Source organism: Lutjanus erythropterus, chromosome 8 (assembly GCF_056507025.1).
Source record: "Lutjanus erythropterus isolate fLutEry1 chromosome 8, fLutEry1.hap2, whole genome shotgun sequence".
In the NCBI taxonomy this organism is placed as follows: Eukaryota; Metazoa; Chordata; class Actinopteri; order Lutjaniformes; family Lutjanidae; genus Lutjanus; species Lutjanus erythropterus.
Genome location: NC_139324.1, coordinates 22,039,020 through 22,056,179, shown reverse-complemented (window position 1 = coordinate 22,056,179; position 17,160 = coordinate 22,039,020). Strand labels below are relative to the sequence as shown.

Genomic DNA, 17,160 nt, shown 5'->3' with positions numbered 1-17,160 from the left:
TCAGACATGAGTGATTTTTACATTTATGTTCCCAATGACCTAATTCACATTCACAGAATGACCTGCATTCTTGTGCGAGAACGGAAATGTTACTATATCTGACCCAGTAAGAATGCTCTTGTGACTTCTATGAAAAAAAGTGACCTGGATGTTTATTCAGACATGAGACTGCCATTTTAAATCACCGTCAGATTAACGTAAAGGAATAGATGTCTGAAAGGGACTTTAGTTGGAGGCAGACTGAGCCCTTTATGATTGCAGATAATACTTTTGAGAGGGTTTGAAAACAAAGAAAGGAGACATGGGAAAATTAAGAAAAGAGCAACATGGAGACAACACACACACAAAAAATACCCATTCTACTCATCCAGTAACACACAGCCTGAGGGGATGAATGTTGCTGGAGAATCCTCAAGAAGATGTATTGATTTCCTATATGTTCTGGTCAGTGCCTGCGTTTCCCTGACGGCATTGTGAGAAAGAGTGTTTGCATGTGTGTGTTTGTGCAAGTGAGTATAGATCTGTGTGGGTGTTTGCATGAATTAGATGTGTGTACATGTGTTAATAGGTATTTATATTATCAATATACAGTATCTGCCTGTTTGAGGGCAAAGCATGTTGTGCGGGCGCTTTGTTTGTGTGTGTACATATGTGTGTGTGAGCATGCATCAGGCATGTTAATCCAGGGTGTGAGATGTGGTGGGACATCGTACATTATTGATTTATCGCTGCGTTTTGCACATGTTGCCCCTCCTGGTGATGGTGTCCCTGGGGGCTGCGGGCGGGCGGTGGGGGGGGGCAGCGAGCCTGCGCTGGAGGCTTTAAATATTTCAGAGGGCCATTTTCATTTATATAATGGGAATTATCCAAGTCACTAAATCTAATTAGAGGGAGGGTGTGAAGTTCAGCACGTCTCCCACCTCCTCTCCCTGACCTCGGACACATGCACTCACTGCTTTATTGGAATGTCATAAAAAGCTGTATTGCTAAAGCATCGGGATAAAACATTAACATCTAAAGCTGCACTCGGTATGATTTAAAGCATAGTCATTTACATAAATACATTTCATGGCCAAAAGTATGTGGACAGCTCTGTACATTTGGTCTGGGGAGGTTTTTTCATGGTTCGGGATAGTCCCTTTAGTTCTGTTCCAGGCTAATCTTAATGCCACTTCAGCACATAATGCTATTGTAGACGATAGGAAATAAACACGACAAAGCCCCTTCAAATAGAGGTCCGTAAAGAAATGGATTTCCCAGCTTTTTGTGGATGAACTTGAACCTGACAACTGGAATGCTGACTGCGAACCAGACCTTGACCAGACGTCAGTGTTGCACTTCACTGATGCTCTCGTGGCTGAATGGGAGCAAATCCCTGCAGCCAGGTCCCACGTTTGAATGTCCTCATAATTTGGCCATGAAGTATCATCATAAATACAGTCAGAAATCACATGTAGCTACTGCAATTTGTCAATGCGAAATTAGTCATTTCTTTGATCGACTAAAACTTAATCAACAATTTTAATCAATTAAATTGGATCAGTTAATAATTTAAAAAAGAAATATGGAAGTCCTTAGCATTCAAAAATGAACACTACAGACCAAATAGGGAGTTGGAGACACAGAGTGTATATATTAAATAGGCTGAACCCCTATTTAATTTGTTTGCCCCCTGCCCCCTCCTCCACAGACTCAAGGATCCAGCAGGTTGTCTGCTGGGTGCAGGCAACCTGAGTAGGTGCAAAAGAGGAACCTAACTCTATAATAAGACAAGAAAAAGCAACAGTGAGTTCTCTGCTGTAAGCTGATCAGCTGTTTATAACTGTCATGCGTCTGTCAATGTAAAGCTAAGCCTGTTATCCTGAAAACCCCACTGCTCTGAAAATACACACTCTGGAGTTGGAGTTCAGTGACTGCCTACCTTACTGCAAACCAGACCCCATTAACGTATTGCTTGATTTAACCTCTACAAACATCTTCTCCTTCTAAAAGATTATTAATGATTTCCCATGACTCATAAGTGGCATTAATTCTAATAAACGTGAAACAGGCAAACAAAAACAGTTGTTCTGGACCACAGAATTTTCAAAGGAGAACATGCTGGCTGTAGCGTTGTTGTCAGAGAAGCCAGCATTTCAACTTAGAATATGTCTGTAATGTCTTTTGACATATAATTGTCATTTTATGATTTAGTCCAGTAAATACATTTCACATTTCTCATTTTAGTCATTTATGAAGCAAAAACAAATAAGCTTTTTCTGGTTGTGTGTCATGTAAGTATTTGTTGGTTTTTCTCTGCTTTATATGATTTTAAAATTAATATATTTTAGTTTTGGATGGTTGCTTGGGAAAAAATAACAATTTAAGAACATTACCTTGAACTACAGGAATTTGTGCCGGGGATTTCTCACTACTTCAGCGATGAAAATTTACAGTAATCAACTATTTAAAAAAAAATCTAATCGTGAATCATATCACAATATCTGAATAATAACAATATGATTTTTATTTCCATGTTGTGCACTCCTAGTTTTGGCGCCATTGCTGGAGAAAAAGAGGAAAAGGTGGTTCTGTTCCGTTGCTGCTCCTGAAGTACAGGCAGTATTAACATTATGTTTGTGCTGCTTATCACTCTGCATTCTTGCTTGGAGTTATTTTTTTTCTCCTGAAGACAAAGCTGTGTCTGCCATGCTAACTCCTCCTACTCCAATCCAAACCAGCCCACAGATGGTTTTATCCCCACAGTGTAAATTCTATGCTTTGAAAAGCATCAGCTGCAGAACTGGGTGGACTCTTGTGTGGTCTGACACAGTGCTGATGTATGAATCTTCTCTCATATGTCCTTGATACCTCTCTTTGAGTTTGAAAATACAAACAGACGTTTTGAAACAACTAAAAGCATGACTGATAAATACTCACGTTACTGTAAATGCCAGGACCTAAAGACAATAGCACAGAAAAGTGGAGTGGAAAAGTGGTTTTGGAGAGGAAAAATATGAGCAGAAAAGAGGAGAGGTGAAGAGAGAAAGAGTGGTGGAGGACGCACAAGGAGTGAAAAGAAGAGTATCAGAGAGGAAATGTTAAGTAGACAATTTTAAAGAGTGGATGATGATGGAAAACAGGGAAGAGAAAAGGTGAAGAAGGCAGTGTGGCCCTGGTTGCCTTTAAAGCCTCTGTTAACCAGCTTAGCTACCAACAGCTTTTAATTATGGCTGTCTGAGTCCCTCTCACACACACAAACACAGTCAACAGGTGGGCTGTATTGTGTGGGCGAGCTCTGCCTGTACACACTAGCCTACTATTTAGCTGTCACTACTTGTTATGAATAACATGGAGGCATGGAGGATGCTGGTAAACACAGCCAGCTAAACTGAGACAGACATGCACTCTACGTTTTCCCAGAGCCTCATGAGGAAAGATTTGGCCAGAATCTCTGTACAAGTTACACAGCAGGGATTGCGATTATAACAACTGAAGTACTAATACATTGGTACATAAGGTACTTATTCATAGTCCGTGTATTATCTACAGTAGATGGTGATCGACACGCCAGCAGTTTGGAGAAGCAGAGAGGAGTACCAGCATGGAAGCTAAGACACATACAGCAGTGGACAGGGTCAGAATAATTAAGTGTACACTATATTTAGAATATTTTCACCACTTTATCTTGACACCAAACAGCCATGTCCAATAGGAAGCCGGTGTTATATAAGGAAATATCACTTTTTACAAAGCAACCAAACTCTGTCAGGAAAAAACATTCATTTTACTCAACAGAACGCTGGAGTTGCTGGTCAATGAATGCCTGGATTGGTTAGTTAGTTTTGTCAGGGGGGATTTTTTTTTTATCAGTAGTAATATAATTAGATCATTACTAGTACAGCGCCACATGTGTAACTCAACTCAAAATGATATTCAGTATGTCTCTGACACATGACCAGAAGGGTTTTTGCAGTGTCATTCAGTCAACAGTAGAAGAAAGGATGGTGGTCAGCAGACTGCCACCGTTATCTGCTAACGTTTGGTTGCTATCAGCTAGAAGACATGTTGCTCTCTTTCTATCTGTCTTTGTGTTACACACACACACACACACACACACACACACACACACACACACACATACACACACACACACACACACACACTAACTGACTTGCATGTTAAAACAGCTCATGTCCAAATGTCTGCAGCAGGCACAGAAAGACTCAAACCTACACTCACACTCACACTTGACACAGTTCCCCTTAGACATTGTTTTCTTGCTGAGGCCAACATTGATACAGTTAAAAACATCTCCAGGTTTTAGTAGAGTTTTATTAGAAACAGGACACATATATAATGCATATTTTGGATACAATGAACATGTAATCTATGGAATGAATGAATGAATTCGCTTTTATTACCATGTTGTGCATACAGTTAGGCCCAGCTCACACTGGTTTACAAGACAATGTAAATTCAAACAGGACCAAAGAGCTTTTTTCGGCTTCTGAAAGGGGGACGTGCCAGAAAAAGTTTTGGGAACCACTGGACTGATTAAGGATCAAAATTCAGTTAAATTGCACATGCCTCTTACTTTGGGTTTGACAGAAACCAAACCATATTTATTCAATTTTCAGTAAAATCTTATTTTTAATAGCACTGACATTTTCCATCTTCATCCGTGCTTTGATGCTATGCCTGTCTAGAGCAAAATTAAAAATCCAACATATAATTTCTTGTGATGGCAACATAACCTCAGATGAAACATTTTAGATTATTTCTCTGTGACTGTTGGTTGGACAAAAGCCAATTTCATATTAGGCTCTGGTAAATTGTGATTGGAATTTTTTCTTTTATTTTACATACTTATTAGACTAAAGGATTAATGAATAAATAAAACAAGCAATTACTTTGATTAAAACAAATGTTATTTGCAGCACGAACAAATCTGACTGCAGTTGCATTGTTCTCCTACTGACTTGCTGTCATCTCACTGTTCAGTTGTTCAGCTTGTATCTCACCTCAGCAGGGGTCAATCCTCTCCAGGTCACCCTGTCAAGTGTTAAATCCCTGTTTGGGACGCCCACGAGGCTTTGTAGAAAATTACATTAAAACCAGCCAAAAGGGTGTTGCCATGGAAACCTTATCAGCCAGAACACAGAGGCACATGGAAAGCAACAATGTATTCACAGAAAAATGCCTTATTGTGTGTGCATAGTGTACACGCATGTAAAGCCACCATATGGCTGCACACCCAAGCGTAAACACAGATGTCTGTGTCGCTGTGGCGCACGCATCGTGCACACACACACACACACACACACCACCCCCACCATATGGTCACGTTCCCATACTTTTCCAGTATCCACTGTACAAAGACTTCTTCTTCTGGAGCTAATCAAATGCAAATAACACATAACCATTCACTTACAGCCAAATCTGTTTTCTCCCTCACTGTTTTTTATACATGAATGTGGCAAAGTAGTGCGAATGAATGCAAGCCGACATATGAAGTTTACTATTTTCTACTTTTACACTGGTTGAAATGGTCACCAGCAGTATGAAGAGTAAGAGAGTTGAAATGGCTCGGGTAAAATCAGTTAGTTATTTATGTAGTGAAAAAAACCTACATAATTAGGTAATAATACAATGTTGTTCTTCTGTGAAGTGTTACAGCTGTTGGCAGTTTTCAGCAGTTAATGATTGCACTGAAAACAGAAAAACAGAATTTAAAATGTGGTTTAATGGAACTTGCATTGACATGTTCTGTTGAATTTATTATAGTATAGTATTATTTCTGGGATGTGTGTATGTATGTGTAGCTGATATTTTTTAAATTAACCTTTAATATAAAAATGTGCCCTCAGGAGCACTAGCACCCCCATTTGTGCAACACTGATCTAAAAGAAAGGAACGGAAACAGATCTGAATTTTTCTCAATCAACCAGGTAGCTGATTGACAGAAATGTAATAAATTCTTTTAATAAGTGACAAATCATAGTCATTTATAAGACAAATATGCCAAACATCTGGTTATGTCTTTTGTCTTTTGTCTGCAAGATGTTGCCAGAATTTGTGTGTGTTGGTACAAAGGCCACGGTTGGGGGTAGAGTGCTTTTGCCTTTGTCTGCAGAACATGGCTCGCATCGGTAGAGAGAGAGAGAGAGAGAGAGAGAGAGAGAGAGAGTGTGTGTGTGTGTGTGTGTGTGCGTGTGTGTGTGACTGAGAGAGAAACAAAGACAGACAGACAGATAAGGCCTGAGGTGAACAGAGTGCATAAATCATAAGAAACCAGCAGTGAGAAGATACTAGACAGAGACAGCTCAACTGACCTGAAACATATACACAAAGACTACAAACATGTGCACACACACATGCGCGTGCACACACACACACACACAAACACACACATACACTCTACTGATGCAGCAGTTTTATGCCTAAGGCATAAAAGTTTTTACTGTACCGTTGTTACTCTTTTCTCATCTGCTCTCCATCAAGGGTTACTCAAGGACAGTGTCAGCTGGTTTCTCTGCAGCTGGGTTTGCTTACTGCAGCACAGTCTAATGTATTACACCTCCAATGGGATAGGAATTGCTCTCACAGAATGCACACACAAACACACAATGTATAATTGTATAGTTGTGCGCAGTGTGTGTGTGTGTGTGTGTGTGTGTGTGTGTGTGTGTGTGTGTGTCAGTGCACTACTCTGAGCAGAGCCCCAAGAGCACCACTGTGAGACACTGTTTTGATTTGCAATAGCACTACTGCTGGCTTGAAGCCTGATGGTCTTATGATTTCATGCTGCGTCATAACAGTAAAGCTGCAACGATTAATCAGTTATTAACTGACTATTAAATTAATAGTTATTTTGCTAATCATTTTAATTTCATTTCATATCTCCATCACTGTAAAACCTTTAACTGTGTTAATGTTGTTCAACTTTTACATAATAACATAAGTGTTGATGTGGCAGCAGCCCTGAATAAAGTTTCCAGATGCTCGTATTTGGCTGAGAGTCGCACCTGACTGCACGCAACTCCCAGAATCCCTTCCTTTTCCAACTTTCTTCCTGTGACTATTTCCTTATTTTTGCTGCAAAGCAGCAATTAATGGCACCTCAGTGCTGCCCTCCCAGTGGTAATGAAACATTTATTTTATCATCATGAATAATTCAAAACCATATTTTAGTTTTTTTCACAGGATAAAATCATCATCAAAACACAGAAATGGTGAAAAAGTAGACTGAGCTTATTCTTTACAGCAGGGTTTTCAGAGTCTGACACTGTGGGGCTCCCTACTCAGATCTAAGTACATTTATATGTAAATAATTAATTGTAATTTTAAATTATAATTATATAGTTTTATAATATTAATTTATACAAACAGCATTTTAGTACTGTGAACAGCAGTAAGATTAACACATCTGGAAACATGAACACAGCATCACTGCAATTAGATAAATAAAATGATAAATAAGATGATTCCCTTCAACATGAGGATCTTTTCTGCAAAGAGTTTCTATTTCCAACACAAAACAAAATATTTCAATTTACAAAACGTTTTTTTCGGTTACTCATAGCTCAATGTGATGGTGCAGCTCAGTTCATAAAACTTGGTTTAGATAAAAATAAAATTAAAAAAAAAAGAGGAAGAGAGACATAAAAAGTACAGTAAGAGATGGAAGTGTATTTCATACTTAATTATATACCAATATTAAATCAACTTGATGCTTTGAAGGTTGCATTTGCCAATGAATATCAAGGTTAGAAAATACAACATTTGTCCAATTTACTATGACTTAGGTAACTTTGTTGTACAGTCCACCAGAGTGGATCAAATATTGTCACTTTCATGGATGCTCTGCCTCAGTTTGTCCCTGGGTATCCTACTGTATGACGTGGTTTGTGGGGACATCCCATTTGAAAACGATGAGGAGATCACATCGATGAACAGATACAGATAACCATGTCTCTGTGCACCTTTTTTACTTACCTATTCTCAATGAAATAGTTGGTCCAGTGGATTCCTAAAACTGAGCTCACTACAGCCTCTCACTACAGTAATGTCTGCTGCAGATGTGAATATCCGTGCAAAGTTGAAAAGGTTAAAAGCCCATGTGGCCGTCATTTACTAGCTTGCAAGGAGAGAAGAGGAAATTACCCTTTCTCCTAAATGTTGTGGTTGTTCTGATGCGCACTTTCACTCGTCATGTGTGTTTATTATGACAGATGGCCTGTGGACCTTGAAGAACCAGTAGAAATGCTTCTTAGAGGAGAGGTCTTTGTATTTCCTCTGCACGGCTGTCTTTCTTGTCTTTCATCTATTAGATGCAGGACGTGGTTTATTTTTATATTAAAAATTCATGCATGGGAATCTAATTATAGCTGTATGGTTAAGGTTAGGCTGCTAGAGTTCCTGATATTTTCCCTCATTAGAGTGAAGTGAAAGCAGCTTCCTCTCTGGCACAAGGAGCAGCATAAACAGTCGGAGCCTTACATGGACACTGGCTGGAACACAGGGTGTGTGTTTGTGTGTGTGTGTGTTCAATGAGTGTGAAGAATATTTATAGAAGTCTGGTAGGAAGACACACACACACAGTTGGCACAGGCTGTCCCACCAGCAAAGGGTCACAGTAGTTCAGAGGTGTTGCTTTTTTCCCTGTTTGTCCTTATTTGCTAAACTCTGCCCTCAAATGTTGTGACGTTTTGTAGGATTATGTGTGCATCATACTTTTTTAATTAGTTTAACACTGTTTTACACTGTTTGTTTCACACTTTGTTTTGTCCTTTCACACTGTCTTAACCATGCCTTTCCTTTTCCTTTGCACATTCTGCTGTCAATTTTCACTTTGTATCTTCCCGTTTTCTCAACATCTTTACATTTGGTTTCACCTGTTGTTTATCATTTTCACTATTTAACTCCTATGTTCACTTTTATGTTTATTTTTTTAGATTTTTTCCAGTCTCCCTTGAAACTCAGTGATCATGAATCATTCTCAGTCCTACTTTTAGGATTCAGGGATTCTCCAGCAATCAGCATTACTGTCTTAACACAGTGTCAGCTCTTTGTAATGTAGTCTATATATAGCCTCGTCTATAAGGTCACCAGGTTCATGACATGTGGATCATCACGCTGTGTCTGCTCGGCCTGCCTGTGTGTGTGTGTGTGTGTGTGTGTGTGTCAGTGTGGCATCATGTTTGTGTGTTGCGTTCTGCTTCTATATTTGTGTGATTTATGCAGCTATTGTAGCAATTGCACAGTTTTCTTTGCTCTCTTTTATCTTCTGCCACTTTGGATTTAGTTCAGACATTTTTTGCTTCTGCTTTCCAGAACATATTTCATCCGATCTCCACCAAACTTGGTAGAAAACCTGTTTAGATAACCCCAAGCAAAAAATATCTGTTTTTGGGTATCACTTAGCTTTTGTCTGCAATTGGTTACTGAACTTTTGAAGGCATGGCCTGATGCACTTAATAGGCCATAACTGTATACAATAGTGTGTTGGACTGTGCCAATTTTGCGTATGTTGTACATATAGTCACATTGCACACATGTGTAACATGTCATGCAATTCTACATACAGGGGGCCCTGTAGTAACAGTAAAATACTGTTCTGTTGTCTTTAACAAGATGAAACTTGTTACACAGCTTCACCATAAGCACATGCATGCTCCACCTTGTGGCCATTAATAAAAGCCATCATATTTCTCGAACGCATTATTCATTCATTACCGATTTTGGGTGGTATCTTCAAGACATGACTCACCAGCTCATCTTGCTGTGACTCTTTCAGAAGAGGGGTGGTGAGCAGCAGCAGATACAGCGACACGTGCATTTTCTGCTGGAAATACAAATATTCAGTTTTTAAATATTCAGTATTCAAAAGTCTTGTCTTAAAAAATGGATGAAGTAACAGGAATGTAGCCTTTAACCTTTAACAGTGTGGTGTTTCTGAACCTAATTTATGAGTTCTTTATTGGTTCATTCATTTAGTTGCATTTTCTTCTTCTCTGCAGATCAATGTGCGCGTCACCACCATGGACGCTGAGCTGGAGTTTGCCATCCAGCCCAACACAACAGGCAAACAGCTCTTTGACCAGGTAAGAGACACATTTGTTTTTTATTCATTTCATTTGTGAGGATAAATGTGAGGCTTCTGCAGCAGCTGGAAGAGTTGTAGATCCATCACTAGATGGGAGGAAAGAGTCAGTGTGGACCCTGTGACCTGCTGGAAGAATCACATTGTTTGTTATCCATTACTAATGAAAAGCAATGCTGAAAGTGAACGCGCGTGTGTGCCAGTGGGTGCTTGGCTGGGTCTGATTCGGTACTGGTTCTGTACAAAGATGACACACAAAGTGCTCATTGTCTAAACTGGGAGCTTCTCAGAGACAGTGGATGTAAGTGTTGGGTGGATGGTGTGGGTCTGTGTGTGAATGTGTGTCTGGGAAGTAAAAGGGCAGCTTTCAGCATTGTTTCATGTCAGCCTCCAAGGTTTGTTGGGGTTGTGGTGATGTAGAGGAGGAAGACAGACTGAAAGAGAGAATCTTTGTTTTTTGTCGTTCTCCTGTGTCTGTGTTCACCCTAAAACCATGAGATCAAATCACAGAATAGCTTTTGAGGCTGCACAGAGTTTATGTAAATCATGAAGTGTTGCTGTGTGAGGGGAGAGTGTCTGTGGTTTACAAACCAGACGACAGGGTGGTGCAGGGGTTTATTTCACAATAATGACCATCATAAATATTATTTTGTAGCTCCTCCAGAGTCTATGATTATGACTGTGTCCATAGCAACACTCTGCTGTTTAGCAATAAAAGACTCTTGAATACTGAAATTAATCAGTCACAATCGAGCATTTAAAGAAACCATCTAATAACCATGAAATAATCAATCAATTGAAAAAAATAACCAATGAATTAATCATTAGATAGTTAAAATAATCATTAGTTGCAGACATAATCCCAGTCAGACTGGACTTGAGGAAGGAGAAGAGTGGCTGACTGCAAAAAGAGAATGGAGAGGACAGCTGACAGGTGTAGAAGTGATGAAGTAATGATAGACCTCATTGGTGGATGACGCTGTGAAGTTTCATATGTCCATCATCAGCTAAAAATAGATGTAGATAAAACACACTGAATGATCACCAGTACGAGCAAAGCTCACTAATAGGTTCTCTTGAAATCATGTGACATATGCCGGGGCGAAAGTATGCCAGTGAGGGCAGTAAAGATTCATCACCGGTACGCAATACCAGGAAGAGGGGACAGCAGCTGACTGCTATAATAACCCATCAGGATCAAGTCATCAGGATTTCTAACAGGAAAACACATCTGATAATTCTTTGATCAGCGTGAACAACAGTTAATTGTTAGTTAGTTTTCTTATGAATTGCTTCTAAATTGTGTCTAACACAGACCTGTGGTTTTCAGTCTGTGCTGAAGGGAGGCTTTCCAAAACCGTGTAGTTACTACTGGCTAAAGGCAGCTTCTGATATTGAGATTGTGGGGTTTTGGCAGGCGGTCGTTTGTTGCCAAAATCTCTAAACTGACAAATGAAACACGTTCAGTTTTATTCCAACAACACAAACAGCAGGTCAAACGAGCTATGTGACTTCCATGAGTTCTCTTACTCAGGAATAATAACGTTGCCAGTGCAAATCTTTACTTCCTAAACACACACTGTGCTTGTAAGGGCGTGTTTGATTTATCATTCCTGTACTTTAGAGTTTTTCACAACCAAACTCACACCAAGTGTGGACGTCTCCCAAAGGAATGCATCGCGTTTTGGGGAGCTTATAGATCTCGTGTTGATGAGAACAAACTGAATGCAGCAGAAACAAGTGAGACAGGATAGATTACCGATGCTGAACGTGATGCCAAATGCCTCCGTATAGATATCGAAAACTGATCAGCCTCAACAGTATTTATTTCATGCACTGCTTTGTGTGGTGGTAAAAAAACAAACAGTCACTTCTCCTACAGTGTTTCGAGGTCACATGTAGTCCAGCAGTGAATGGTGAGCTCTGTGATAATGAGTCATGCAAGAAGCGACCTTCAGTCGGTCCTGAAAGCTGTTTCATTTTTAAATGTTACAGATTCACATGAATGAAAAGAGGGCTCCATTGATAAAGAGGCTGTCCTGCTAAATATAAACACCCTTAACCTCACGCAAACACACACACACGAACACAGACGCGCACTCACACTGGATGATAAAAGGCCTTAGCGAGAAAGGAAAGCTTTTTAATCAAACTAAGCCAAACGCATAAGCCTGCCCCTGAACACGAACACTTTGATGGACCAAAATCATGCACACACACACACACACACACACACACACACACACACACACACACACACACACACACACACACACACACACTTTTAAAGCATTCTGTATGAGCAAATGTTTTCATCTAATATGAAAGTAAGGAGTCGTATTCAGTCGCCCAGTCAGTACGATTTTTATGTCTCTTTTATGTTGCCTGTTTTTCTTCTTCTCTCCTCCACTCATTATTCATTCTCTCCTCCCAACGTTCCAAAGTCTTTTATCCACATTCAGAGGCTTCGCTCACAGCATCTGCATAGCGGTCCCTGCTTGCAGCATTCCCAGCCTCACTGGACGCCATGTGTGTTTGTGTGTGTGTGTATATGTGATTGATTGTACAGTTACCAACATGTTTTGGATGTCTGTTTGAGTGTGATGATCTGATCCACATGGGTATTTAATGTGTTTATGTGAGCATGTGTTTGTGTTTCTGAGTGCGACAGAGAGTTAATTATATGGCAGTGAGTGCCTTCGTATTGACTGTGTAAATCACATTAGAGAGTCTGAGAGTCTGAACAAGCGTCCGCATCCCCCTCAGGGACTCTGTCTCCCTGCCTCTCTGTAAACGGCATGACAGTTTGTGAATGACAAAGCATGTGGGCATGTTTGAGAGAGTAGGGAGGGACAACAGAACAGTTAGACACGAAGGACTGAGAAAGAAAAGGGAAAAGAAGAGAGGGGAAGCAGGGTGCAAAATTGAAGCTGGTTGAGCACCATCAAACTGTTAACCAGTGGTGTAATGTAACTAAATACATTTAGTCAAGTACTCAACTTAAGTACAATTTCAAGGTACTTGTAGTTTACTTGATTACTTTCATTTTATACTGCTTTACATATATAAGAGGCAGATAATGTGCCTTTTACTTCTCAAGATTTGTCTGACAGTTTTAGTTACCAGTTACTAATGGAGGATGTTAGTAATGAAGGATGAAGTGCTCCTTTATGGGTTGAGAAAAATCTCTCCTTAAGATAAAAAAAATATTTAAAAACCTCTTGTGTTACCTGGAAAATGCATTCTTACAAAGCTGATAACAGGGTTGCTTTTCTGACACCATGAAAAGTTGCCTTTTCATAGATACGTGATTGTCACAGGTCTGCAACACTACAGACAAACAATAATGGTATAGAAGAGGCCTATTCAACTAGCGACCCACAGGACCCCAAAGGGGCTGCCTGCAACTCAGACTTGCCTACATGTGATATGATAAATAAAACTAAATTACGTATCTCTGACCTACTTTAAGACATCTGAGTGATAGATTGTTTGATCCGTACCAATATGGTATTGGTTACAACTTTTTTAAATCACATATTTGCAGTGGACTTACATCCTCTCCGCACCTGCTCAGTCAAGCCTCACGTTGTTCCCGGGGTTGGTGGGCCACAGAGAAACTCATGTTAGCTAACCTTCAGAACACCTCTGTCAAAACTAAAGAAACGTAAAGGTGATTGTGAAAATCACTGAATCCAGAATGAATGGACTGACAAGAATTTACTTACTTACTAGTCGCAACAAGTAAGAAACTGGTGTATTGTGCAATGATTGAGGTAAGCTGTGGTGAAATAATACAAAGAGCTATTACAAGTCAAATCAAATCGGTTTACTCATTCACATTGTACTGTACGAGTGACTGTAAGTATTCTTTGTTGCCCACGAACCTCCAGGGTTTTTCCTATTTGGCCCAATATCTATTGACATTGAATGGGTCGGTTGATTAATTGCTGTAGAATAAACTTCTCCATAGTATATAAAGTAGTTTGACTTAGTTCAACCTTAAACATGTACAGCAGTAAAATCAGCTTACACATCAATCCTGCGTTACACAACTGTAAAACACTGACAGGTGGTTTTAGTGTTAACACTGAATGCAGGACTTATACTTGTCCAGTGTGTTGTAAGTACTTGTACTAAAGTAAAGGATCTGAATACATCTTCCACAACTGTTGTTAGATCGCAGTTCTAGAGCAGTTTTCCCATAAGATGGGACTTGTTAGTCTGTTTGTGTGTGCATTTTTTATGGTGACATCAATTAATCATAGATAGCTAAGTCTAGCTGAAAATACACTCTATGCACAAAAGGAAGTGGACAGCTGTGTACCCATACTTCTCAGCACATTTGGGCTAAGCCCCTTAGTTACAACGCAGGGAAATCGAAATGAAACAGACGATAGTGCGCTGTTAAATTTGTGGTAAAAGTTTGGTGAAGACCCTCTGCTTTGCAACACGACAGTGCTCCCATGCACAAAACTGGGTCCATAAAGAAGTGGGGTTCCTAGTTTGGTGTGAAAGAGCTTGACTGACCTGCACAGAGCCCTGACCTCGACCCCATCCAACACCTCCAGGCTGTATTCAGACCAAATCAAACAAAACTCAAACACTCCTCTCATTCATTTGAATTAGGGCCAGACTGATACTGGATTTTTGAGGCCAGTGCAAATATTGATATTAGGGAGTAAAAATGAATTATATGGTATCAATAAATCAGCTGATATTCAGAATACAATACAGAATACAAATACACTTGTATTTTAATAACTATAAATACCTATAAATAAAAAAAAACACAAATAGAGCAAAATATATATGATAGACCTGAATTGAGAAAAAGGATCAAATATATATGGCCAATCACATAAGCCGACAATCAGACCAGTCAAACTGCTTTGCAGTCAGCCTGAAATATCTCTAAAACTGGGTGCTGTCCATAGTTCATGGGCCAAAGGAGGATACACTCTCAGTCGTGTCCTCACTTGGCTTATTTTGTGCACCCAGCTTCTGTCTGGCTTGCAGTCTATGCTGCAAAACAGCAACACATTGTTTCACAGCAGTTACGTTCTAAGTGCAAAAAAATATTTTTGGAATTTGGTGTTTTGGAATTAGTATTCAACGACATGGCTTTAATGTTTGGAAATCGTTATACTTTATTCTGGTTCTGACCCTTTGGTGAGCATATCGGATGTTCTTTTTCTCATATTTTGTGTAATATTCCATTTTTCCACGTGCAAAACTAGTGACAGTCTGTCCTAAATTTATTAGATGATGTGCGGCCTTTATCTCACGCTGCAGGCAATGAGCATTACAACTGCAGTTTCCTTCACCAGATTACCAATGATTTTCTGTTCACAGAGTTTTTAATTTATGCTGAAAATAAAGTCTGTGATTCACAAAGGTTCCCCACAGATATTGATCTTATTCATCAAAACCCTGTCTTATACCAGCTGTAAACGGATGAAAACAACAATGATGTGTGTTGTTTCAGGTGGTGAAGACGGTGGGTCTGAGGGAGGTCTGGTTCTTCGGCCTGCAGTATACAGACAGTAAAGGCTACGTCACATGGCTCAAACTCAACAAGAAGGTGAGAGATCCTAAACACAACCAGTCAAAGACTTTCTGCCCATGTGACCACTTCTAGTTAATTTCTTTATTCCTGTTTTTTGTCACTGTTTGCTACAGCTTGGAAACATGATAATATTAAAGTTATGAAAGCCAGTAAATTATTATCTTTTAATGTCTCTTTAATTTTGTTTGAAATGAAAACAGTTTAATTTCCTCAAGACTTATTCATATGTTTACAAACTGTGAAGCAACACAATGGCAGAGGGTGAAGGGTGGAAGATGAAATGTCGTGTCTGGATGTTTTCTCTCCAGGTGACCCAGCAGGATGTGAAGAAGGAGAATCCTCTGCAGTTCAAGTTCAGAGCAAAGTTTTTCCCGGAAGATGTTTCTGAGGAGCTCATCCAGGAGATCACACAGAAACTCTTCTTCCTGCAGGTAAAACCGACAGATCACTGAGCCTGACAAGAGATTTTGGTGGTCAAGCAAGATGATGCTAATACCAACATGAGGTGATTTACAGTTTTTGTCTTCATGAAGAAGAATGAAAATTTAGCAGCTGTTGAGTAATAAAAGCTAGCATTACATTTCTGACCAGATGCATAGTCTTGTTGGAACTACAACAATAAGTTGATTAATTGATTAAATGTTAACTATTAAATTACTCAACTATTTTGAAAATTGACTAATTGCCTTGAATTATTTTTAAGGGTCAAACCCTGCCTCACTGATTTGCATTTCCCTTAACATTTATGTAACGCGTCAGTCTCCAGAGTGGGGTCAAAGTGCACCGACCCACTTCAAAGTGGGTTGTAGTGACATCTCAGCGACCATGACCAACTCATGACGACCCCTCTTTTCCCTCTCAAATTCATTTATTCATTCATTCATTCAACCTTAATTTAATCTCAAGGAATCATTTAGGGAGTGCCGTCATTTACAGTGATATCAAGAGTACAGTTTGAACAGAAAAATACAACAAGAAAACAAAACAAAATGTATAAACACATATAATAAACAATTAAGACAATTAAGACAACACAAACAGACAACAGCAGAAGTTAAATCAGTAACATTGTAGAACAAAATACTTTATAATCATGGTTTTAAATTGACCAATAGGTATTGTTTTTAATGTGTGTTGACAGGTGTTCCAGGTGTGTGCAGCACAATAAGTCCGTGTTGTTGTACAATAAGCGCCCATGTTGCGAGTCTCAACTTGTGTGTGCGCAGGAGGGCAGAGAGAAAGACATTTTTGAAAATGTCTGTGTTCAGCTCTCAGTACTTTTGTAGCTGAATCACTGTGGTTTGAAGTTTAGTTTGTCTCCTGTGTTGCTGTTTGTACATTCAGGGATCTGATTTATTTTACTGTTTCATGTTTCAAGAGGAGTCGTGTTAAGCCATGCTGATGAATTCAAAGATTTCCTGATTTTGTTGCTTCATAATAAAAGCTTTAAAATAAAAAAATATCAGGGTACTTGTGTTTATCCACTGTTTTAGGTAAACCCCTGCCG

At 39.4% G+C, this 17,160-nt stretch overlaps 1 protein-coding gene across 1 annotated transcript in view; it reads left to right on the top strand.

The window, feature by feature from the left end:
• LOC146322808 (radixin) overlaps positions 1-17,160 on the top strand; it is a 47,568-nt gene that overhangs the window by 18,963 nt on the left and 11,445 nt on the right. The window contains exons 3-5 of the mRNA XM_084724911.1: positions 10,002-10,085; positions 15,573-15,668; positions 15,962-16,084. Of these exons, the coding sequence (XP_084581037.1) occupies positions 10,002-10,085; positions 15,573-15,668; positions 15,962-16,084 (303 nt within the window). The remainder of the gene's footprint in view (positions 1-10,001; positions 10,086-15,572; positions 15,669-15,961; positions 16,085-17,160) is intronic.